The 26,852-nt window shown below is 37.0% G+C and overlaps 1 protein-coding gene across 5 annotated transcripts in view; it reads right to left on the bottom strand.

The window, feature by feature from the left end:
* EPC1 (enhancer of polycomb homolog 1) overlaps positions 1–26,852 on the bottom strand; it is a 97,034-nt gene that overhangs the window by 2,939 nt on the left and 67,243 nt on the right. For 3 of the 5 annotated variants that reach the window (XM_061436185.1, XM_061436184.1, XM_061436182.1), the window contains 13 exons: positions 23,944–24,103; positions 15,687–15,832; positions 15,058–15,264; positions 14,550–14,698; positions 13,278–13,437; positions 12,145–12,321; positions 11,976–12,065; positions 11,745–11,893; positions 9,696–10,048; positions 2,198–2,316; positions 2,031–2,117; positions 902–1,043; positions 431–794 (listed from right to left, as the gene is read on the bottom strand). In XM_061436185.1, the coding sequence (XP_061292169.1) occupies positions 431–794; positions 902–1,043; positions 2,031–2,117; positions 2,198–2,316; positions 9,696–10,048; positions 11,745–11,893; positions 11,976–12,065; positions 12,145–12,321; positions 13,278–13,437; positions 14,550–14,698; positions 15,058–15,264; positions 15,687–15,832; positions 23,944–24,103 (2,303 nt within the window). Of the gene's footprint in view, positions 1–430; positions 795–901; positions 1,044–2,030; positions 2,150–2,197; positions 2,317–9,695; positions 10,049–11,744; positions 11,894–11,975; positions 12,066–12,144; positions 12,322–13,277; positions 13,438–14,549; positions 14,699–15,057; positions 15,265–15,686; positions 15,833–23,943; positions 24,104–26,852 lie in introns of those variants that run through there. The other 2 variants (XM_061436183.1, XM_061436186.1) reach the window with 2 other exon arrangements.

Raw genomic sequence — 26,852 nt, 5'->3', positions numbered from 1 at the left:
GGTGAAATTATTATAAGCTCTTATTATACAAAGAAAATGATGTCCCAATTATAGATGCAATATTCACTATATGCCATTTAGTTCAAATTCTCAGCAGTATGGAATTACAACATTTATCTGTTTAGTTCTTACAAAAATAAGGCATTCTCATCTATACATTTTTAACATACATAAGGAAAAGAGCAAAAAACATAGGGAATTCTCTGGCAGTCCAGTGGTTATGAGTGTGTACTTTCACTGCTGTGACTCGGGTTCAATCCCTGGTCGGGGAACTAAGATCTCACAAGTCACAAGGCATGGCCAAGAACAAACAAAAAACCCCCCAGAAAACCAGAAAGGAAAAACACAAAGAAATAAGTAGAGAGCAGTGCCAGGGAACGTAAGTTAGATCTCTTATTTTCAGACACTCCGAGCTTCGGTGACTACTCACCGTGGAGCAGCATCCACGGAGGACGACGACGGGACCTTGGAAACTTGACAGTTTGCTGCAGCAGCCAGCTTTAAGGCAGACGATGGGACAGCACTTAAAGTCCTAGGTATGTGTCGTGCATTTATGGGGGTGATAGAGTTTACAGTGGCAACTGATGAAGGTACAGTCAATCGAATGTTGTTCCCAATCAGAACCTGAGTTGTGGCGGAGTTGGCAGCGGTCGCCGGGTGACCCGGCGCACTGTGGGAACCCGCAGTCTGGGTCACGCTTGCAGGCTGCAGCAAAGCCGGCCCTGCCGTCGACGGACTCGTGTGGACAAGTGCTGTGGGTGTAGTACTACTGAGGTGTAAGCCCTTGTATACTCCTAGGGAAAAGGAAAGACGCAGCTGAACAACCGCAACTTTGCTTTTGGTTTATTACTGACGTACGTCACAAAAACAATCTCAACTGCTGACATGTCTCTCTCCCTACCTGAGGCTGGAAGGACGCCGTTCACCCCAATTCCGAGCACCACATCCTCCTTCATCTTGAATCCCATCAGTTGTTCCGATGTCACCAAAGCAGAAGCAGCAAATTGAGCACTAGCAGAATCCAAAGTCTTGGACACAAAACCCTACAAAGGAAAACAAGAGCAGAGCTAATCAGCACCACTTACTTTCCAACGACTATTAAAGCTACACAGCTATATGCCAAAATCAGTCTGCACACAAACCAAAGTGGCAAACCACTGAAATATCTTCATTTCTTCTCGACAGTCATAACTTTGATTAATGTTCAGCAACAGCATCTTGTAACCCGAGGATTACAAATTTAAAAAATAAATTCTTTTTTGCTGTACATCGCATTTTGGACCTTAGTTCCCAGGGACTGAACCAACACTCCCTGCATTGGAAGGTGGAGTCTTAACCACTGGACTGTCAGGGAAGTCCCAAGGATTATGGATTTTGATCTTATGTGACAATATATAACATGGAATTACCAAAATAAACCTTTAAAATGTGGAAATGGTAAACCTCCAACACAAAGTGTTAGACAAGAAACACACTAGTAAAACATTTCAGTGATTTGCAATCAATCAATGCATGAATAAATTCATATAATGAGTAAGTGCATAGGCAAAATTTCCTTCACCAAACTTACATACATACATACACAACCAAAGGCAGCCAAGGGACAGTAACAGAACTACCCCTTTAGAACAGAAGGAACAAAACATCGATCACATCCTAACTCAGCCTAGAGATTAAGAAGCCCCTTGAATTTTTTAAATGACATTTTCCTCTCAGATGTCTAGAGACACAAATCTCAGCCTTCCGTTAAGTTCTATAAATGTGCTTAAATGGCCAATATTTATCATGCTTTAGGTTCAAAAGTGATTTCTTTTAATAGTAAAAGAAGTTATTTTAACGTAATTTTTAATACATTGTAAGAAGAATTAAAAGTTCTCCAGATAATGAGCTGGGTGGGGCTGTAAGTTAAAGAGGTACATTCACAGACTACAAGATCAGGCTTGAAGACAGGGTCTCCATCTCATTTGACTGCGCTTTTAGGTTTTACTTTTTTACAGTAGGAAGCAGAGGGTGACAGCTTCTATACTCACCTGTAATGTTCTTTCTAAACCCTGTATAGAGTGGCTATGATGTGGATTCAGGCGAAAGCCACTTTTCTGCTGGTTAGATGCAAGGTTCTATGACAACAGTTGGTAATTAGAGATGAACTCTGGTGGGAAACAATGAGGGATAATCATAAGACAGACAAATCCCTCACCTGTGGCATGGTGGTGGAGGAATTACTAGTTGCTTGCTGTTGCTGAATTTGTGCAAGCTGCTGTTTCTGCATGAGTGCCAGCTGCTGCTGATGTTGCTGGTATTGTTCGGCTGTAAATGCTGAACATAAAACGAGACAACACTTTATAGAAAGGCACAGCTATCACACGCAACTTACAATATATGAAAACAAATTTAAGCATTTAAAAAAATTTGCGCAAAATGAAAGCATTTGAGCATCCTGTTAAAGATCACTTCTGAATGAGAATTTCAGCATTTTTATAACCACGCTTGACAAGAGTGGCTTGAGTTTAAAGAGAAATAAAGTGAAACTTTGAGTTGCACATACCAAAGAGAAGTGCTCACTTCCCAAGCTTTGAAACCATTATTTTTTTGGTAAGCTGCGACACTTGTGCTAGACAGTGTAAAAGGTAATACCAGCTTTTCTCAACCGCATGTTGGAAATTCAGCTTTGCACTGAGCTTAAGAAGAGATCCAATAATTACCATCTGGTGTCTTTATTTATTCATACTACTGTCCTAATCCATTCAGATGATCTCCAGCAGTTCTGTGCAGAAATACTAGCTGATCTACATAGTTCTGAATTTTAGTCATTACAAACATTTCCTCCATATGAAATATAAGGTTGTTGGTTTATTACCTTTTTTTTTTTTTTTTTTTTTAAAGAACCCATCCTTTAAGTTTAACAGGAAGAAAAGAGGCTCCAAAGGTTAATTAATTTTCCCCACCCAATTAACCCACCTGGAAAAAATCCAGTCAATAAGAACGGAGTTGTTTATGTTGGCTTACTGTACAGAATGATGTCTGAGGAAAGACACTGTGTTATGCTACTTATGTTTGTCTATGGAGAGCTCAGTTCTAAAAAAAACAAACAAAAAAATGTTCATTTATTACCCCCCCAAAAAGTGTGTGCAGTTTTTAAAAAGGAAAACCTTTTTCTTTTTTTTTTTTGCCAATTAAAAAAAAAAAAAGAAAAAAACGTACATACAATCACAACATCTGACTTTAAGGCTTCTTTAAGAAGCCTGTGGTGTTTGGGTAAGAATTATTTCAGAACAGAAAAAAAAGGGTTAGCATGCATCCTCAGTCACTAGGGAATCTATAAACCATGCACATTCCCTCAATCTAAGGTTTAATGTCTTCAAAATGCTGTCAACTAATTTGTCATCTTTAAAGATGTCTTGATAATTTATTTAGAATATTACATCATCAAATTTTGCAATTTTCACTTATAACTCATGAGAATCTTTATCCTCTGGGGCAGAGTTTCTGCCTAGGACAACTAGAAAATACTTAGCTAGAAGTTAGGTAGAAATTCTACCATATTTTAAACAAATCAGAAAATTGTGACATAATATTTCAGAAAACCTCTGAAGTTGCTAGTACTTACACAGACTTTTATACTTGAGCTGAACTAATTTCCTGGGTTACAAAGGCAAAAAATCATTTGTTGGAAAAACTCTACCATTCATTTTCCTATTTTTGGTGTTACAAATCTGTTTAGTTGATATACGTCCTTTGATGAGTTTCTTCTCCTTGTTATTTAGTCAGTCATACTCGATTCTTTTGCGACCCCATGGACTGTGTCCCCAAGCTCCTGTGTCCACAGGATTTCCCAGGCAAGAATACTGGAGTGGGTTGCCATTTCCTTATCTAGGGGATCTTCCCAGCCCAGACACTGAATCCATTATCTCCTGATTGGCAGGTGGATTCTTCACAACTGAGCCACTAGGGAAGCCCTGTTTTTCTTCCTACTATGTTGGTAATCCTCAGATCTGAACTCTGCAGGAAAAATTCTTTATTGATAAATACATTTTTTAATTGATAAAAGGATAATCCATAAATAGTGACATAAAAGCAAGTTTCTGTCAAAATGACCATTTCCATATAACAGAAGTTAAATCAGAACTTAAAAAAAATTTTTTTTAAATAAGGCTGCCTTGAAACAGATTATAATTTATGCTTAAAAAATTTCATAAAAAGAAACTGCTTAATGCCAAAAAGACAATTTAAGTATTGCTAATATGTTTTTGCAACTTCTACTTTAATTTCGTAAGCTTGAGTGAGTTGCCTAAATCTTGAATTTCCTGGTAGGAGATGCTTAATAAACTTGAAAAAAAAAAAAAAAGACCATAACTGGAAGGTCACGTCATTACACACCTAAAAAATAATTTAGCATTCACTGTAGAATAGATCTGTGTTTAGAACTCCATTTATATGAATGAAAATATTCTTTTGCAGAACTTTACTGGTGTTTGTGACTTAAAATTAGCAATATTGAGTTAAAATCAGCAATATTGAGTTAAAATCAATTTCAATAAAGGTTCCAAATATTTTACCCTATTTAAATCAACGTTTTAGTCCTCAGTCTCTGAGGGTTTTGTGAATTTCATTTTTTAAACAACTGTTAACTTCCTAATACAGATCTAGAAATTAAAAAAAATGCAACCAACACTTTAGATCACTAACACTCACTGTGATTTTAGATCCCTATGTTAGCTATTTCTTACATATCTCTATACTCCAGAGTGTAGTTATAAAAATTTCCCTGGACATTCTGATACATTCTAGAAGAAATGCAGAGTAACATATACGCCAGAAGTGATGGTAGTAAAATACATGGGTCTAGGGGCCAAGAGATCCTGATTTTTCTTTCATTCTCAGCTCTATCATAATTAGCTGAGTACACCTAAGGAAATTACTTAATCTTCTGGAGCTCAGTATGTTTATCTAAAATATACAAGTACTAAATTAGGTGATCATTAAAGTCCTTTTCAAGACATAACATGCTAAAGGGTTTTAGATTTCTTCTGAAAAATAACAATTCCAATCCAAAAGGCTGTATGAATGAGTAAGGAAAGCTTGGACAAAGGTCAGGTAATAACTGGGCAAATAAAAGCTGAACTGGGTTTCACACTGTTCCTTACACAGGAAACTAAGATGACCTTGGATGCCATTATAATTCAAAGCCTAACCAAATTCTAAGTGAAAATAAAACAAAATGACCATATTTCCCTAAATCTCTATCGAAAGGTTTTAGGTTGTATGTCTACCTCTAGATATGGTGTGGTAGTCAAGTTTACAATTCACATGAAGAGGGACAAGCTGGTCTGGTGAACAGATCACCAAACCTAGAATCAGAATCATTTCACAGAACCAAAGAATGTTAGATCAGGAGGGTTTCTTGGTGATTTCCTCTATAACCTCATAATAAAGATGAAGAAACTTTCATCTGAGATCACAAGGATTTTAGTAGTGGAAACTGCTAAACTACCCCGAAACCAATGAGATTTTAAATATAGAAAGAAATAGACAAAAGTTTGTTTTGGATTTAATATCATTTACAAAAAACAATCAGATGTTTTATGTAGCAACAGTGTGCATCATGCTTGCAGAGCCCAGAAACCACCACTGTTTGGGTAGGTTCTAACAATTCTCTCAGGGTAGGAATTTAGATAAAATAATCTAAAACTTCATGAATCCACTTCTTATGCAAAGAACTATCATGTGCCAGGTATACCAGCCCTGGAACAGTCTGGTGTTCAGGCTGCTGATCTTTAAGTCACATTCCTATAGCTAGAGCAGATCAATGGAATAATCGGGGGAGGTATGGGGAGAGTGACAATTTCAAAAATGAAACAATTTCAAAATTTGAAAATTCAGTCTGAGGTGATGGGATTCTAGGTTACCAGAATATACACTGTGTTTTAAAAACAAACAAATAAACCCAAACATCTATTTTAAAAGATACTCATCAATTAGAAATTTCTTTGAGCAATATAAAGCAGAAAATTATTTTAATGCAAAAAAGAGAGGTCACTTTAAAGAAATAAACATCTGAAATGACTCCACACAGTATTACAATATGACTGACCCCTTAATCAGTAAGCTTGAATTGACAGCATGGAGGTCACAAGCACTTATCAGTTATCTAAAATACCCAATCTGAAAACAAAAATTTGTTGTAATTCATTTGATAACAAACTACAACCAAACCTGAATTCATCTGGCTGCAAACATCTTGAACACGGGATTCTTTGTGGTCAAACCTGCCACTGAGTGTGACTATTCTCGCACTTCACTACACAACTGTAGGACTACTAATGTATTTTACTATGGGCACCACCCTAGACTCTGCTGAGCAAGTAATTCTGAGTTTTGAAACATATTTGGATAAGGATAAGGTTCTATAAACTTAAAAAATCTAGCAATGAAAACATTCAGTGTTCAAATCTAGTTACTGTCCTACAATAAGATTAAAATTTTATGCTAACTAATAAGACCTACTACTGCATAGCACAGAAAACTCTCCTCAACACTCCATAATGACCTATATGGGAAAAGAATCTAAAAAAGAGTGGATAACTGTATTAATATATGTATAACATTCAGTTTGCTGTACAGCAGAAACTAACACAACACTGTAAATCAACTATACTCCAATGGAAATCTAAAAAAATTTTTTTAATGCTACAAATAGAAGTAAACTGTGCTGCTGAGTAAGCTACAGATATGGAGACTTAGAAACTATCAATCTAGCTACAAATTTCCCATTGACTTACGAAAATAAATCTATCCTGCAGATATGGGAGTTTAGAAAAATGACTTAAAATGCTGATAAAATTTCACTGAGAAATAGGAATTCAAATCATGAATATATAATGGTTTAAAAATCACTTTTCTGTTTTCAGTCTTTCTGAATTAGAGTCCTTCCTAATTATGAAGAAAGGTATTAATCTGAATCCATTATACCTTCAAACACATGCAAATGAACAGTCATGCAACCAACAGTAAGTTTTTAAAGACTTTTTTTTTTCTTTTGTCTGCACCTCATGGCTTGTGGGATCTTAGTGCTCTGGCCAGGGACTGAACCTTGGCAGTGAGAAAGTGTGAAGTCCTAATCACTGGACTGCCAGCAAATTCCTCAAAGACATTTTTGTAGATGAAAATATTAGAAAAATATTCTTGAAAATTGTCTAAATCACATTTTTTACTAAAGACTATTTAAAATACACCATTTATCCTTAAGTACTAAAATCTAGTCCTAGAAGTTCTAACATGGTGTCACCCTGCTGTACCGTATTCAGAAGACCAAGCACTCTAGCACCTGACTACCCATCTGGCTGCACAGCTATGCAAAGTGGTGAGGACCGGGAAGCAAGCAAAAGACTCTGACGCTTGCCTACAGAAGCTGTGTGCTGGAGCGCACGCCCTGTGCTGAGAACGATGGGCTTCAGATGCCATCATGCAGTTCCTATTTGGAAGTGAGAAGAGGCACTTCTAGAGGATTATTTAGAAAAGGGGTAATCAGTCCAGAGGGCATTACTCTGTCACAGCACACATATAAATATTAATATTTAAAACAATGATAGAATTAATAAAAAGTGGCTAAATTGATACCCATGTATTTGGCTTAAAATAGCAGGCAAGTGTATCAGCTGACTTGTATGTCACATAATGACTGGGTAAGGTCTAAAGTCAGTGTGGTAAATATTAAGCCTAAAAAAATTCCTTTAGCAAGTAACATGATGAGTCCATCTCCTTCTTTCAGTAAGCCCAACACAGCCAGTTTTTCCTCTGGCATCAGACTAGATCAGAGTTTCTGTGGCTGAATTCCAGACAGAGTAGTTATGTTTGCATTTAGGGGCTATGACAAATGAAAAAAAAAAACTACTTTAAAACTACATCAAACGAGATGAGATCTTAACAGAGGGTGAGGTAGCAATGCAGGCACTGACGCTGCAGAAGGAGCCGTAACAGACTCACTTCCCTCACTGCCAGAGTGGCTCACACTTCTAGTTCAACTGTACTTAGAATCCTCTGTAACAGCTGAACTGCTAAATAAAGGTTTTTTTTCTCCAGGGGAATTCAATGAAGTTAAAGGTACACATGACATGAGTTCACTGTTATATACTTAACAGCGAAAAGCTTTAGGTTTCTGGAATATTCACAAACATGAAAGAATAAAGTGTTACCCTAAAGCAATTCTGTAAGTATACAGAAAGATCTAGGAAATTTATGGGAAAACTGAGAATTAAGTGCAAGAGAAAACAAATGATAAATCCACCCATTTAATCTGATCACATATATAGGGGGAAGGAAATAATGGAAAAGAAAATTACACAGTTTTTAAAGATTTTTTCAGCTAAATTTTCAGTAATACTACTGTTCCATGTTCATCTTTTAACATTCATTGGCAAACATAGATCAAGTAAGTGTTACACTATCAATGCTCATTTAAGTAGTATAGCAAAACAATTTATGTGAAAAAGATCATATGAGATCCTTAGGATAGTTATACAACTTAAAGAAGTGGAGAAGATAAGAAATTGGTCCAACAAGCCAGTTTTCTACATCTAGTCCCAAAGAATTTTAAACAACTTAATCTTTATCAGGGAAGCATAAGTTTATACTATTAAAATCTCTTCACTCACACCATATAAGACCTTCATGCTGAAAAATCCTTTTGACTTTTAAGACTATAAAAGCAGAGAAAAACTGAATCTTCATGATATAGACTCCAAAATTAATGGGATTGTAAGTAATCTGTTAGGTAGGCCTCAGAATTATTTAGATTATCTTCTACTTGATTTATGAAATGGGTTTATATTTCTTATGAGCTGAAAGACTTCCCTTTCATAGAAGTATTTTATTTCTAATCACAAAGAATATTAATTTATGGAACCTTTTCTGAAGGTAATGAGGCACATTTGCATGTTTCTTAGGTTTAACTGTAGCCTTACCAGATAATTAGGGGGACAGATTAAATTATCTTTATAGCCCTTTCAAAATCTATATTTAAATTATCTTTATAAATATCTGCAGTAACAACTTTAACAGTGAATTTCTATCATCTACATGCCTCAAACAACTGGCATTTGCTTTAAAATAGAAAACTAAAATTTGGGGAATATTTTAAGTAGATGACATTTATATTAGACCCATTTCACAGTGTAGGCATAATGCTAAAGTACATATTACCTGAAATGTTTCCAAATTATTAGAATAATCCTTAAACTTAGATGTCCTAAGTCCTTAAATGTCCTTAAAGTTAGTGTCCCTCTTATAAATTATTCTGAATTACTGTGTCAGCAGAGAAAGAGTGCCTATCTATCAAGTTGCTGGCTTACTTCAAAGCAGTCTAGTAAAAGCCCAGAGAAGTATCCACTATCAATTTACAGTCCATTTTCTTTCCATATTATTTGAAAATTTAATAGCTGACTCTTGGTGGTTCACAAAGTGCAACAGGAAACAAATGCCATACATTATAAACAGCACTAAAATTCTTGGGTGTGCAGAAATGTTTAAATGAAGACACATGCACAATCGGGATTCAAATAAATTCTTAAACCTAGATTTTAAAAGAATATATTTTAAGAGAAGGGGACTTTTAGCTGTAAAAATAACAGACCACATATTCCCAAAACTGATGAACCCGAGGCTTCTACAGAAACGCACATCAAAACGAATGAACGTACCAAAGTGTGCTGAACCACTGCTGCTTTTGCTTTGCGTAGAGGTACTGCATGTCTGGGTCCCGGGTTGTGCTGTGCCTGTTCGATTTATACTCCTATACAGTTTTCGACAGGAGAGCTCATCATTGTCACTGTCATGTAGGGATGGTGTCCGAGGCCTAAAATGCCGCCATCTACATGATTTGATATTGACGAGTATCTGACTGAGGTCTTTAGAGAAAGATTTGTCCGAGGTATTTATTTCTGAGGTATTGGCAGACTGATTGACTGGAGAATGTTGTGGTGAGGAAAGCATGTCCAGATCCAGATGGCGAAACACGCTGTCGTAGTCTGAGTGCGCTCTGTCCAGTAAGACCCTGATAAAAATCAGTCAGAAAATGTATGTAGGACAGCTATTCAGAATTTACACAAGAGTTTTTTTCTCTTCCCTCCCCAAGTCCCCCAAAGCCATCTCCTACCGAATACTTAAAAGCTATAAATTTGATTGTTTCAGTATTTGGCTCCGTAGGCTAAACTCTCAATTTCTGTTAAGGTTCTTTCACTTTTTAATGGTTCGATTAGAGAAGAAAGTACTCCACCTTGAAGAATAAAGTAAGCTGTCCAACTTACAACAGAAAGCCTTCTAACAATATGTTACTGTCACCATACAAGAGAATTTGATCTTTCACTTCCATTACAAAGCACCAAAACATTTATGAAGCATTGCTAATGTATCTGTTTCTTAAGCAAAAAAAAATTTTTTTGAGGGAAGAGGTAGGAGAAAAACAAAAAAAGTATGTGATCTTTGGATATTTTACACTATTAAAATTTCTTACACACAAAATATTTGAAGTCACCACTCGAGAGGATTTATTTTTACTTTATTTATATAAACTTTATAAATGAATCCATCTGCTAACACTAACTAATGCTAGTATAGAATAAAATATAGCCAACACAGAGAACTTTCACTACTAATGATGAGGTTGAAAAAGCACTCAATAAAATGTGTCTTAACTGGATAATTCTAAACTAACATGAAGTGATAACAACTGCAATTAAGATAAAAAATGAAAGAAATGTGTATGTCATTAATTTACTGTAAATTAGACCCTTAGGTTTCTTCCTGAAGGCAGCTTGATCTGTTTTGCCTTTTAATTTTTTTTCACTAATACAACACGAGTCTTTCTTTTCCTTCGCTTTCATGTGTTTGGCAATCCCTCCCCTCGCCACACAACTTCTCACCTAAAGACCTCCAGAGCATCAAGGACTCCATCAGGTCTAGACAAAGGCAGGTGTCCTGACAAGCTGAGGTCAAGATCAGGTCCTGCATGGAGCCAGGAGCCTTTCCTCTGATGAGTTAACCCAGTGTACTAGTTATACGACATTTCTTAGCCTATTTAATCCTTTTTCTCAGTATCTCCCAGAATGCCTAAAATAATTCTGGGTAATTTCTTTAATGTCATATGGGATTCCCTGATAGCTCAGTTGGTAAAGAATCCACCTGCAATGCAGGAGACCCCGGTTCGATCCCTGGGTTGGGAAGACCTGCTGGAGAAGGGATAGGCTACCCACTCCACTATTCTTGGGCTTCCCTTGTGGCTCAGCTGGTAAAGAATCCACCTGTAATGCAGGAGACCAGGGTTTGATCCCTGGGTTGAGAAGATCCCCTAGGGAAGGGAAAGGTTACACACTCCAGTTTTTCTGGCCTGGAGAATTCCATGGACTGTATAGTCCATGGGGTCACAAAGAGTCAGACATGACATTTTTTTAATGTCATAGAATTTATGTAATCATGATGTACACTTGTTTTCATCTACCTCTGAGGACAGATGTCTGAGGTTTTCAATTTTGAGAAGAAAAGCAGATCCATTAGGGAACCACTAGTTATGCATTAAAAGCTACTGTTGTGTAACAGGTAACAAAGTGGCAAAGTATCTTAGTCAAAAAAACACAAAAAACCAGTTAAGAAGAGCAGGTGGACGAAATGAGCTCTTTGGAAGATCACCTCATTCTAAACTTTCCATCACCCACATCTAAGACATCCCTCTGCTTGGAGCAGAGATGCCTCACCTTCCACCGCGCCCAACCCGTCTTCGTGCAAATCCGATGCACCGCTGGGGCACAGTCAGGGTGGTCAGGCAGTATCGGTATCGCACATCCCCTATTCCTCCGTCGCTAGGACTAGTCCAAGGCCAGTTGCCAGTTTGGTCTAAGTGAGGCTTAAAAAGAAGAATCCAAATTGTTATTTTTTGTCAACTAAAGGTAAACTGTTTGTTATTTACAAAGACAATCCACACTTACAGCGTAGTACTGACAGCCTGCCTTCCTTCGGAAAGCAAAAGGGCCATCGGGATCATTCTCTTCCTCAGCTTCTGAAGAGCCAGACAGAACCTTTAAATAAAAGGTAGTGCATCAGATTGTGTGCCTTCCTATGTTCCTCATCTCGTTTACAGAAAATCCTTGCACTCACCTGGGAAAGAGGCTCTTCATCTGAGCTGGGGAAGTCATACTGGTTCAGGTCTTTAGCGTTGAAGACCGGCAGCGTGGTGGGGCTGGCCTGTTGAGGAGCAGCAGCAGCAGACGAAGGTAAGACTTTGGGCTTCTTTTCATATTTACGTTTAGGTCGGATAAGATCGGCCTTATCTTGCTGCAATAGTCATGAATTAAACACCAGAAATCATGGTCAACAAAATCAAAGTTTGGGGGAAGTTTGAAAATAAGTTTACTGCTAACATGGACTCATAGGAGATACAAGACTGTTACGTTTTGTCATTTTCTAATATAAGTCTTAGAGGTCGTTCTCTGTGAAAACATGAATATGTTCCTACAACCTAAACATGATCATAAAATACTTTGTTTCTATTAAAGTAAAAGAAGAGAAGTTCTCCTGAAATCCTTTAACTACAATTAGTATTTACTGCTGGCTTCTATATCTTTTTCTTAACTTTCTAAAAAATTCTAGGAATTTTTTAAAAGGAACTTTTAGTTAGTCTTCATCCTAAAGAATTAACAAATCAATACTGGGGAAGTAATATTGAAAACATATACACAAAGCAAACTTCAGATAACTGTTAACATAGTGAAAACAAATCCATAGTACTGAGGTATTAAAAAATAAAGAGTAGTAAAGACTTGCTAGCTCTACAATGAAAGCAAATGGTGAGCAGTTTTAGAGGATAAAGATATGAAAGCACTAAAGCAGGAAACAACTCAGGGATAAAATACATAGGCAAGAGTGATGAATACAGTTACACATTAGAAATACACATGGCAGGTGAGGGCAGAGGTGAGGAGAGATATGAATTTGAGGTGGAGGCAATAGGCAAGGAAGATCAGAGGCAAAAGTGGTATTTGGTAGGAAGAAACAGATCATGGCGAGTATAATGTTTGTGTAAATATGCTAAGTATTTATATCAAGCTTTATGAAGTTTATGGCATTATGGTTTTTAAAGAAAAGTTAATGAAACTATAAGGTATCTCTCTTTACAATTTCTACTGCTATAGGCCAGTCTTAAATCAAAAGCTGGCTTTCATGGTAGGGTTTATAAACAAATTTCTTTTTACTCTGATTCTAATGATAAAAATCACAAACATTCTGATCACCTTATTAACTTTAAATTCCTTCACGTCCATCGCCTCCTGGTGTTTGAACTGACTGCTGTTGGCGATGGGGATGAGGGGGATGGTGTATGTGGGCTTCACTGGCTGCCTCTGAGCCATGACCTCAGACATGATCTCCCCACTGTAGTCACCCAAATTATACCTGAAATGGTATGAAAAGGTGTATAGAGTTAGTTCTTGTAAGCACTTACCATCATGACAACTAATAACTAACTCAGATATTAACTATAAACCCTGATGAAACTTAAGATTACAGGTAAACTACCTGATGAATATTTATTAAAAGTAAAGATTACATAATTCCTACTGCTTCTTTTACTTTTTGGCTTATGGCTTTATCATGCCACCATTAATAGATAACCATGGCGGGGGAGAGGGGGATTTAATTTTAACATAGCAATTTTGGTGGCAGATTTGGTGGAGATGTTGAAATCCATGCCTCAAATGGTACTGAGGAACTTTCTGCTAGTTTGAGTTGCCTGTGCCATAAAACTAATTTTTCTGAAATGAATCATAAGAAATTGAATAGTGATTTCCTTTGGGAATAGGGACCTGGAAACAGGGGAGTGTAGCCTGAAGTTTTCACCATGCTTCTGCTGAAGGATTGTGTGTGTGTATTTCATCGCTCAGTCGTGTCTAACTCTTTTGCAACTCCATGAACTGTAGCCTGCCAGGCTCCTCTGTCCATGGGATTTTTCAGGCAACAATTCTGGAGTAGAATGCCATGCCCTCCTTCACGTGATCTTCCCAACCCAGGGATCAAACCCGCGTCTCCTGCACTGCAGGTGGATTCTTTACTGCTGAGCCACCGGGGAAGCCACACTGAAGGATTATCTAGGTATTAAGAATACGGGCCTTTCCCCCATCCCTGTTTTATACTTTTCTGTTAAAAAATCTCAGCATGTGTTAAGAAAAAATTCAGTATCATTTAGTAAACAAAATAAAAACTTTAGAAGTGACAAATGTTCTCTCCCTCATGGCTCTGCACTAACTCAAGTCTAAAAGAAAATGATTTTGAAATGGAAGTATCCTGCATAACAATTTTACTGAACCCAGTCACTTTAAAAGTGAAACTAGAGAGAGGAAGGCATGTAAAATTACAGAAAGTACATCAACACCACATATTTCAGCAGTCTCTAACTATCATTAAAAGAATGTATTTCTGGAGTTACAGAAAACTTCTTAGGAAATAAATGACCTCTACACAAAATTCTAATGGTGCTGTGCTTCTCATGCTATTAAAACATACTTTACCTCTTTTCCATAATTTCCAGTGTTAAGTGCAATAGCTCTCTTTTACTCTTTTCTCTTCTTTTTATCATCTCTAGAATAGTAACAGCCCGGCTTAGGTCTCGACGCAGCTTAAGCATTTTTTCATAAGAGGCTTCATCATTTTTGCGATTCTGCAAGTATGAATTTGCTTGTTTAATGTCAGTAAGCATTTCTGAGTATAGCTGGTGACATATAAGAGTATATATATATTTGAAAGGTGAGATTAGAATTTAAAGACACTGAAAGGGAACATGGATCACCGGGAAATCAATTTTGAATATGGTTTTTAATGAAACAACATAAAGATACATCATTAATAACTCAGTAATGAATTTAAAGGCAGATTCATTTTAAATTAATATTTTTCATTATAAAATGTAGAAAGTCTATCTAAATACAAAACAGGTTTCTGATGCTGAGGCATTTATAACTATAAATAAATTTTCTTACATCAAAAAAATTACAAAAAAATCTCCCCAGGTTTCCTTACTTTCCGTGTCTGCATTTTTTCAGTTCGTCTTCTAAAAGCCACGTAAGGATCATTTGTGCTCGAACCATCTCGCTTCTCTTGTTTTACTGATGGGATAAGAGACGGACCTCGACAGTTTTTTCTCTTTTTAATCCAGTACTCATAAACTTCTCTAATTAATTCATCGTCTTCTTTTAGCAGTAGTTTGGCTTCCTGCAGACTGACTGGCTAAATGTAAAATCATTATGTCATTTTCATATAATACAAAGAAAAGGTTCAAAAGTACTTCTAATTTAAATGACAATCATCAGAATAATAGTATTAACAATAGCAAATATGCTGAGTACCTTGTACATGTCAGATAACAAGCTAGACGCTTTATGTAAATTATTGTATTTAATTTTCACAACAATCCTGTAATGTTTTTCATCTTTATTTTACACACTGGGAAACAGACACACATAGAAATTTAGACCTTCTGCTGAAGGTTATATAGGCTAGAAATGGACAGAGATATGAATACAAGCTTGTCCAGAGCCTGCTCACTTACCCTCTTTCCAACTTTACACTGTTTTCACACAAAGAGATACTTATATATATATATATATATATATATATACTCATTCATTATATATACAATGAAGCTGTACCTGCTGACCACTGCCTTTTTCTAGACGGTCAATCATCTCCTCAAACTGCAATGGGCAGATGTCCATTTTCTTCTTCAGTTTATTCACAAATACTTCATCTTCAGAATCCAAATCATAATCGGGCTGCTCAGCATCCAAACTAAAAGCTGACAGAAGAAACCACACGCGATCATTTACCGCGTGGAAACACAGACAGAAACCTCTCACTGATATCTGGGTTATCTCTAGGGAAACAGGGAAGATTTTTAAAAAGATTTTGTTTTCAGACTAGAAAACAATCTAAGCTTCCTGCATTTAAAGTTTAAGAAAGAAGACCATCTTTATTGTTAAAAGTGATAAAAGACTGGCTGTGACCTGTGACCCCATCCCACACAAAGCAAACTAGAAGCCCACTAGTAAAAACAGAAAGAGATTGTTAAATGCACTGGGTTGAACTGAACAAAAATTCTGTAGCTCAAAAATGATAAAATATCAGCAATTTCATGGGATTTAATACCATAATAGAAGGATAAGGTTTTTAAGTAAGATTGTTTCTAGAATGCTTAAGTCCTATTTTGTAAATTATTGAACCGCTTCACTGACAGCTCGGGGGTGGTATTTGAAGCTGAAGTGTTAGCCACGGCCAATAAGGGTAACAGCTGTCACTCAGTGAGCTCATTCCTGTCGAGGTTTGTTCCCTCATGAGAATCACTGTCATAGTGAGAGAAATGGGAAGTTTTCCTTTCAAGGAAAATTTCCCTTTCAAAATTTGTCAAGATTTGGGGGAAAAAAAAAAAGGCAAGAACCACTGCTTTACACAATACTGTCAAATGTTGTTCAATTACTTTGCAAAATTAAACTAGTTTGATAATAATGTAAGTGAAATATTAAGAAGCTTGATACCAAAATCTGTCTCATACCTTTTCCTTCATTCAACAGTTCCTCCTAAGTTCCCACCACCTTCAAACCCACAACCGTGCAATTGTATGAGGCCCTTTCTGGCGGGCCTTGCTAGTTGCATCTGCACATTATGACCCAGCAACATCAAATTCCGTTTGTTTCAAACAGCAGGCTCCTCTTTCCCTGTCTTTAGGCCTTTACATTGGCTCTTTCCTGCCTGGTCCACCAGGCAAACGACTCATCTTTACAAAACCCAACCTGACATCAACTCCTGTGGAATCCTTTCTGGACTGCCCCCTACCCAATAAGTGGTTCCTAACTATTTTATCTTTTTTAGAAGTTATGAACCCTCTCTCTCCAAAAAAACATGGTGTAAACATATAGTATTTTACATAAGTTACAAGCAGAAAATTCAAATGTCCTTAAAACAGCTTGTGGCACTAAGGTTAAACAATTCCTGTCCTAGATCACTCCTCTTCTTTTGTACTACTGTTACACATACTTAACAATCTTATTTGCTAAACATTCAAGTATGTTCAATTTTCTTGAGCAGAGGGATTGTATCTCATTTATTTCTGTCACACTGAACACTCAACTCCTCAGTCCTTACCAGGGTCTCACATCTAGAGGCACACAATGTTCATCTGTTTCTCATAAGTGGTGATAATTTTGGTCACCAGTCAAGAAACTGCCCAATATTCCACTGTGTTATCTCTGGCCCATGCCCCCCTCCACCATCTCGTAACTAATAAGCAGTTTGTGGGGAGAGCTTAAGACCATGCAAATACCCTGCTCCTCATCAAAATTTCCTCTTAGGTACACACATTGGTGATTCTTATGTGAGTCAGTCTTGATCGTGTAATTGCAAAAATGATTTTCTGGGTTTCTTTGAATTATTTTTTTAAAAAACTTTTATTTTGTATTGGGATATACAGCTGATGTTGTGATAGTTTCAAGTGGACAGCAAAGGGACTCAGCCACACATATACATACAACCATTCTCCCCCGAACTCCCCTCCCATCCAGGCCACCATAAAACACCGAGCAGAGCCCTTTGTGCTATACAGCAGGATCTTGTTGGTTATCCATTTTAAATATAGCAGTGTGTACATGTCCATTCCAAACTTCCTAACATCCTTTACTCCACCATTCTCTTCGACACAGCACCATTCTGCTCTTGGCTGGCATTCTCTACTGTAAAACCGTGAGACTGATCTACTCCACCACTTAGCACTCTGTTTATTACCAGTATGGAACTCAGGAATTTTTACTTTTACAATGGTTCACAATTCATTACTGTACTCAACTATTCCATTGCTTAAAACGTCCCCAAACTAGCCAGCGGAAACTCCGATGTCCTTCTGTGATATGCCTCTGCCATTTTTGTGAATTCTTAATTTCTGGCATAACAAGATGTTCAGGTTTATGTTGACTTACCCTCCCCCAGCCCTGGGATCAGCCATCTTTCCACATATTCTTGGTCCTATTTAGTGGTTACGGACCAGGGACTAGGTGTTAGATGTGCTTATTGCTACTGAATATTTTTGCTTCTTGGCTTTACCAGTGGACAGAACCAGAAATGCACAGATCTGTATCTTTACACACACACACACACACATTCAAATACACAAGACTGCCTTTTAAAAGAGATTTCCTTTGAGGATTAGCAAGAGAATCTTGAGACTCAAATTTGAGGGGAAGGGAGGAGAGATTTGTTCCTGCCTATTCAGGTCAGAACTGTTTTGTCCTTTCTTACAGTATGAATAGGAAAGGAGAAGTCCTAGTTGTACAATCTCAGTTCAGTCGCTTAGTCGTGTCTGACTCTTTGCAACCCCATGGACTGCAGCATGCCAGGCCTCCCTCTCTATTACCAACTCCCGGAGTTCACCCAAACTCATGTCCATTGAGTCGGTGATGCCATCTAACCATTTCATCCTCTGTCGTCCCCTTCTCCTCCTGCCCTCAATCTTCCCCAGCATCAGGGTCTTTTGCAAGGAGTCAGTTCTTCACATCAGGTGGCCAAATTATCAGAGTTTCAGCTTCAGCATCAGTCCTTCCAATGGAATATTCAGGACTGATCTCCTTTAGGATAGACTGGCTGGATCTCCTTGCAGTCCAAGGGACTCTCAAGAGTCTTCTCCAACACCACAGTTCAAAAGCATCAATTCTTTGGCACTCAGCTTTTTTTATAGTCCAACTCTCACATCCATACATTACCACTGGAAAAACCATAGCCTTGACTAGATGGACCTTTGTTGGCAAAGTAATGTCTCTGCTTTTTAATATGCTGTCTAGGTTGGTCATAACTTTCCTTCCAAGGAATAAGCGTCTTTTCATTTCATGGCTGCAATCACCATCTGCAGTGATTTTGGACATCTAGAAGCTTCCAGATCACCAATTAAAAGAGAAACAACATTAAGACCCCTTGGACCAGGAGAAGTTGAACAACACTCTCAAACAGCTGAGGAATTATTAACAGTTTGGAACTAAAGCAGGGGATAATGGTTTTAAAACAGGTTTCTTCCTTCACTGCTCTGATAGGATAAAAGGGAGAAAAGTATGATCTCTTTCCTAAACCTATTAAAGACAAGAATAACATTGAGATTTTCCAAATAAATGTTCAATGAAATGTTAACAGAATACATGTAAAGAATACATCTGAAAAATGCTGAGTTAAAATAAACTTTCCTTTTTAATTGCAAGGTTCCCAGAGCCTACAGAGTAATATGTATTGTAACTCTGGGGTAGAGAGGGAAATATAACATGTAATCATTCTCAAATGTTTCTAATCACTACTTTTTAAGGCAATACTATCATCTTGAAAACTCCAAGGAATAGTCTGTGTAAACATTAGCTTAAAAGTTTTATAAAACAGAAATTATAAGAATTGAAATGAACCAGTCTATATACATAATTTGATACAATGTACCCTTCATAAGCAATGTATTAAGACTACCTGGCATTCAATGTTCAATTGCAACTTTGCAGAAATTTGTAATATAACTAGCCTTTTTTTGTGTATTGTAATATAAAAGTCAATACCAATTTTTTAAAAATTAACATCACTTTTATACAATCTCTTCCAGAAAATAAGAGGAAACACTACCTAACTTGTTTTATGAGGCCAATATTACTCTGATACCAAAACCTGACAAGACAGAGCACACATTCACAAAAAGATTAACAATATCTTTCACGAATTTAGACAGAAAACTTCTCAATAAAATCCCACCCAACAATGTATGGAAAACACACACACACACACACCCCCCACAGCCAAATGTGATTTATTCTAGGTATGCAAGGCTGGTTCAATATTTGACAACCAACCAAGGAAACCCATCACATCAGAGAATAAAGAAGGAGGGAAAAATCACATGACCTTATTAACTGATGCAGAAAAAGCAGCTGACAAATTCAATAGTCAGGATAAAAACTTCCAATACACTAGGAACAGAGAACTTTCTCAAACTCTTACAAGCAACTACAAAAAACCCCCTTCAGGTGACATAATGCTTAACGGTGAAAGACTAAATTTTTTCCCTTAAGATCAGGAACAAGGCAAGAATGTCTGCTCTCAACACTGTATTCAAGTTCTAACCATTATACTAAGACAAGAAAGAGAAATTAATAACATACAGGTTGGAAAGGGAAAGCAAAACCATTTCTGTTTGCAGACGACATGATTTTTCTCCATTTAGAAAATCCCAAAGAACCTGCAAACATCTTCTAGAACTAACATGCAATTTCAGTTAAGGCCACAGGACACATGCTCAGCATACAACTGAACTGCATTTCTGCATACTGACAATAAACAGATGGAAACAAAAATCAAAAGTACAATACCATTTTCAATTGTGTCAAAGAAAACAGGTATAAAAAAAAAAAAGTACTAAAACACCATGGATCTTCATGATGAAAATTATAAAGTGTCAACTAAAGAAATCAAAGGCCTAAATACCTGGAGAGTCATATTGTGGTCATGGACTAGAAGACTCAACACAGAAAGAAAAGATGTCAGTTCTCCCTACAATGATCTAAAGATTTAAATGCAATTCCTATCAAAATCACAGCAAGTTTCTTCGCAGACACACTTATTCTAGTGGCATTTTTAGGGAAATATTTACAGGGAAAAGCCTTAGAATACCCAACACAATCTTGAAAAAAAATAAAAAAAGGAGGAAGCATTTCCCCAATGTTAAGGATTATCATATAGCTGCAGTAATCGAGACAGTGGTACTATCTTGGGATAAACACAGGGATCAGTGGAGCAGAATACAGAACCCACAAATAGAGCCACATCAATATGCATAGTTGATTTTTGTTGAAGAAACAAAAACAATCAATAGAGGAGGAATCACTTTTTCAATAAACAGTGTTGGAGCAGTTAGATGCCCAGAGCGGGGACCTAAACCTCACAGTCAAAATAGATCACACACTTAAATGCAGAACTATGAAACTCCTAGAACAGGTCATAGGAAACCATCTTTGGACCCTGGGCAAAACAAAGACTATTCTTGGAGTTGATACTAAATGGATCTAACCAAAATTAAAAACTTCTACTCTGTGGAAAACTGTTAAGAGAAGGAAAAGACAATTTATATACCGGGAAAAAATATTTCCAAATCACATATGACAAGGACTTGTGTCTACAATATATAAACAAAATACTCAAAACTTAACACTAAAATACTCTAATTAGAAAATAAGTAAGACACGCACAATCTTCACCAAAAAGGATATGTAGATGGCATAAAACACATGAAAAGATGTTTAACATATTAGTCATTTAGAGAAACACAAATTTAAAGTACAGTGAGACATCACTGTATACCTACTAGAATGGCTAAAATTAAAAAGTGATAACCTCAAATGCTGACAAGGATAAAGGAGAAACTGGATCCCACATACACAGCTGATGATACTGCAAACAGGTATAGCCTTCTGAGATAGAGGAGACACTCTTGTCAAACTAAAACTGGATGACCCAGCAACTACACTTATAGGCATTTAACCCAGATAAGTAAAGATTTATGTTCACTCAAAAATTTGTACATGAACGTTCACAGCAGCTTTATTTGAAGTAGTCAAAATCTGGAAACGACTCACTCTCTCAGTGAGTGAGCAATGCAACCTGCTGCAGTGCATGTTATGGAAGACTGCTCAGGAAGAGAAAGGAACGAACTACTGATACATGCAACAGCCTGAATGAACGTCAAGGAGGCTATGCTAAGAGGATAGAGTCAGTCTCAAAAGGATATACATTCGTAATTCCATTCACGTTACCTTCATCAACAAACAGAATTACAAAGATGGACAACAGATGAGTGGTTGCCAGAGGCTAGGAGTGCATTTAAAGGAGCAATAAGGTAGAGTCTTGTGGTGATGGTATAACTGAGTATAATTGTGGTGGTGAATATACAAGGCTTTACATATTCTGTGAATCTATAGTCATGCAAGAATGTTAAAAGAAACTCAAAGTCAGCTAACACTCATTTGGCTGACAGTGTTCATAAACTTTCCAATGTAATATGTCTTTCTAAGTTTGTACTGATGAAAAACGTTTTTTCCCCAAATAATTTACAATTCTGCTTCCATTTTATTACTGTTATTTGATTACAATGTCAGCAGAGTCAATGCCTTGTTAAATATAGTACCCTGACTTTTCTGACCACAATTTAACCCACAGCTACCAATAAAATGAAATTTGTGAATTCTGGTCATCAGTAGAAAAGTACCTATTTGTAAAACAAGCATTCGAAGCTTTTTTTCTGATAGTAATGATAATGTAAATTGAATAATGTAATTTTATCTTGCTCCACCCTGCTTTAACCTGATAGCATATATTCATGAAATAATACAGCCAGTGGCTGTGGAATGCAGTGTGGTCCTGGTTAACATATACAGCAAGGATCCATTCTGGAATTTCACACTGACATGACTTTCCAGAGAATTAAAGTTTTAGGTCCTATTACTGGTAAACTTTGTTTAGAATGTCTGTGTTTTATATGTAATTAAACACGAGTAGGCAAGAAAAACACACGCCAGTTTTTTGGTTTACTTCAAAGTAACCTTTAATAAACTGGAAAAAATTTTTTTTCTAAAGAAAAAATTTTTTTCCTAACAAGTACAAGCTGTAGGTAAAGGTGAAAAAACATCACAAGTTAAAAACATCAAATGCTAACACAGAACTGGTAAGAGTCAATATGGGCATGTTTACTTGTGGTTTTCATTATGTAAGAAATAATTTTTAAAAAATGCTTAGAACCCAGGACAAAGATTAGACCATATGGAGAAAATGATAAATGAGTTAGAAAAGTAGTTAATAAGCAAGAAACTAGGTAAAGCTGGCTGCTCTATGTCCACAGAGAGAACAATAAAAACAAAACAGATTTATACTGTTCTGAAAAAAGTTTAGACAGGCCCCTGGAAAAAGCTCTTGATCATAAAGACAAGACAAAAATGAAAGCTGTTAACACCTTTTCCTTAGCAACCCTGCAATTACACATTTAGTGGTCCACAACATGGGGACCAAATGAACAAAATAAATTCACCTAAGTTTACAAGCTCTCAGCAGTTCATCATCAAATGTGATTAAGCTATCAAAGGGTCATTTCCACTGAAGACCTCTATCAGTACCAAGTGACACAAGTTACCAACTAAAACACTAAATTAAAAAAAAAAAAAAAATCATGAGAATTCCCTGGGGGCCCAATGGACTCCATGCTTTCACTGCCAAGGGCTCAGGTTTGGTCCTGGTCAGGGAACTAATATCTCATGAACTTGTGGGGCTTGGCCAAGAAAGAAAAAAACAGAAACACAGATGGGGCTGGCAAGCTATGGCCTGTGGGCCAATACTGGACTGACACATGTTTTTGTCAAGAGAGTTTTACTGGAACACAGCCATGCCCATTTGTTTATGTACTGTCTATTGTTGCTTTTGTCTGTAACTGCAGAGTAAAATAGTTGTGATGGAGACTGAATGACCCACAAAGTTTAAAACATAATCTGACCCTTTACAGAAAAGGTTTGTTGACTTCTGACTTCTACTAAGAAATTCTTTAAGGCAATTAGTATTACTATTTCTGAACAGTAAGAAAATGATTTCTACATCTAAAGGTATATTCTTTATCCTACTCATCTACAGTAGCAGAAGATGCCATGTTGAGATGAAGCTAAAATAAAAATCTAGGCTGAAATTGTGTTCTTTCTTATCAGGCAGGAATCTCAAGCACAAGTGTAAAAGGTGAAAATGGCTCTGATAACTCTCAAGCTGATGCTGGTCAATGAAGGGGCCCCCAACAGATAAACATAAAAATCTGTTGAGATACGTAAGAACACAGTACAAGATACAGTCATCAAGAGAGTAATCACTTACGCTGTATGTGAATGAGCTGCTTTGGCATCTTGAATTCCCCAGGATATATAGACTCATAGTAAGCGATGTTACTTTCTGCTTCTGGGACTGGTATAACCATGTTATCCCTCTTCTCGCCATACACCTGCTGTGCTGAAATAGCCCGCTGAAGATGGTGTTCCTAGAAAGAGGGAGAAACAGGTACATTTACACATTAAAAAACGAGCAATCAGAACATACAGCCTTATGAAGAAGTTTCTTGTTCATTTATTTTTAAAGTAGAGGGATTTTTAGTAGCCTTGTAAGGATGCTAACAATATAGCCGTGGTGAAAAGATTTTGAGTATAAACAAGAAGATCTGGTTAGATACACTGTGTATTTCAATTTAAGAAAAGGCACTACACTGAAACTGAGGATTAAATTATATAAGATTAAAAAAAAGGCTGACCAAAGCTGTTACTTAAAGTTTGCACTTTGCATATAAATTTTTTTTTTTTTAAGGGGTAAAACATTTGAACTTATTGTATGAAGAAAGCAGGCTATGTATAAAAAATATTTTATGGATTATAATCACTTATTCATACAGTGCTTCAGAAGAAGGGTACAGATTATTTTCCCCATTTTTAGTTGATGAAACTGACACAGATTCAAACCTGGTCTTCTGTCCCAAGGAATACCCTTTCTTATGAATTTCCAGAGCCCTTTCTGGACAGTAGAAAAGTACAGGGACTGAAAGCACAGGCTGCAGGGTCTGTGACTCCTGGCAAGACACTTCATTCCTCTAAATCTGTTTCCTCCAGTAAAAGAAAAATCAAATCTTACAGGGTTGGTTGGGAAGATTTAAGTAATATAAATGTGCATTAGATGTTCAGTATAATGCCTGGCGCCTGACAGGTGCTCAAAATGAGCTTCGGTTGAGTTGCCACACAGGAAGATTTTTTTACCAGCTGCCATAAAAGTACCTGTTCTCACCCACCCCTATCATCACTGAATTTTGGTAAACATTTCATTAAATTAAAACTAGTTTTAAAAATACTAGTTTTTAAAATATTTATATACCAGTTCAGGGATGAAAAACATTCCAACAGTATGAAGACAAAAAATGTCCGTCTCCATCAGTAGCCTCTGGTAATTTTATGTATACGTAGATTTCAATTCACAGCTAGGAGTTTTCTGAGCGACCTGACATCCCCTGACATATCCCCTTGACATATCCTGGAGATTTTTCCATACTGATACTTTTACTACAATTTGTGCAACAGCAGAAGTGCATTTCACTCTGTGGATGTGGAATACACACTCCATTAGTTACTTAACCAGACACTAATAGATAAGAGAAAAAAACAAAACCAAACCTGGAAACCACCTAAATGTCTATCCTTCTCCCTGAATGCTGCAAAACCCAACCCTGTACTATGATATATAGGAGATACCTATGTGGCCCCATGAGAGCCTCTGTAGGACAAGGAGAGATGCAAGTGCTCAGAGGGTACATGAGGTGACAACACCTATTCTGACCACTCTGTGTAGGAATCCTTAACATCTCTCTTCAATTTTAAAATCACCCATCTTGTTATTTTAGGTTAATTTCTTTACAGTGAGTTTTTCTTCCCTTAAGTGTTGCCATTTGCTCACTTTCACAAGGCCTGCTTTCCCTTTTCTCATTGATGTTTAAATAGGTGGATTATTTTCCTTTTCAATATTAAGGAAATTAGCCCCTGCGTAATAAAACTGACAAATATTTACCTGAAGTTTGACTGGTCGTTTTAATTCTTTTCCTTGTAAGAAAGTTTCACTAGTCAAATTTATTAACCTTTTCCTTGATGACTCTGTTATCCTTAATAACAGGTATAAATCGTACAGTTGCAAACACTGGTATGTAAACAAAACCCTTCCTTTTTATAATGCATTTGATCTCTGATTCTTGTGGCTCTTGGGAGCTGGTGGAAGCAGTGTGCAGGGGGCAAGAGGGGGGACTGGGAACAGGCTGTGGTCCCAGTGCACTGGCCCTGGAAGCCTGAGACGCAGGTGGGGAGCTGGCCACAGGCGTGCCCTTCCCCTCTCAGATACCCTCTCACGGCAAGAACAATTTTGTGACCCGTGCCCCCTCTACTTACACCAAACTCAAGGAGGGAGTGAGGGAGCAAGGCGCGTTACTCTTAATTTGCACTTTGTTCTTAATCAGTTAGCGCGTCTCTGTGTAGGTGAACATGCGAGAGATAGTTGACCTATTTTTTGTGTGTAAGGAGAGAGAGCAAGCCACTATCCTAATGTCTAGCATAAAATCATCTATTTCCCTTAATGACTAAAAATGTCCCTTTATAACTTCCTCTTGCATTTGAGAGTATTTCCAAGCTCTTCCTCCTTATTCTATTCAAATGCCTCCTATGTCACTATTTAACGTGTTTTTTAAAAGCGCAGCCTCAGACTATTTATTACTAGTGCTTTTTAAACACTAAATTCACTCCTCGCAATTCTTTGTCAAAAATTTCCAGGCTATTTATTTTTCTAGATGAACCACAATGACATTTACTTTCTCAGCATGAGACGGGACCACTAAGGCCTTCCGATGTTTTGCAGTGTGGTGGTGAAGAACAGGATTTGTATCAGGAGTGCTCTGGACTTGTATGTCGGCTCCACGGTCTACCAGCTCTAGGATGTTGGGGCTTGGGACAAGATAGTTATACCAGCAAGTTTTATTACCTCTAAGTGTACACGGTGTATCTATCATAGGGGACTGTGGTCAAGATAAATGCCTGAGACACACTAATGTACCTTTCACTACTAGAGAAGTTGAAGAGTTTCCCATATGCTTGTTAATATTTATATTCTCCCTAGTGTTAACAGCTTTCTGTAGAAAGACTTCTCCTGATGTTCATATCCATTTTTCTATAATTGTGAAATCAAATTTTTGTTTCTCAATATTATAG

The sequence above is a fragment of the Bos javanicus genome, chromosome 13 (genome assembly GCF_032452875.1).
Source record: "Bos javanicus breed banteng chromosome 13, ARS-OSU_banteng_1.0, whole genome shotgun sequence".
Taxonomy (NCBI): Eukaryota; Metazoa; Chordata; class Mammalia; order Artiodactyla; family Bovidae; genus Bos; species Bos javanicus.
The sequence above is the reverse complement of the archived record's forward strand: the minus strand, read 5'-3'. Positions and strand labels throughout refer to the sequence as shown.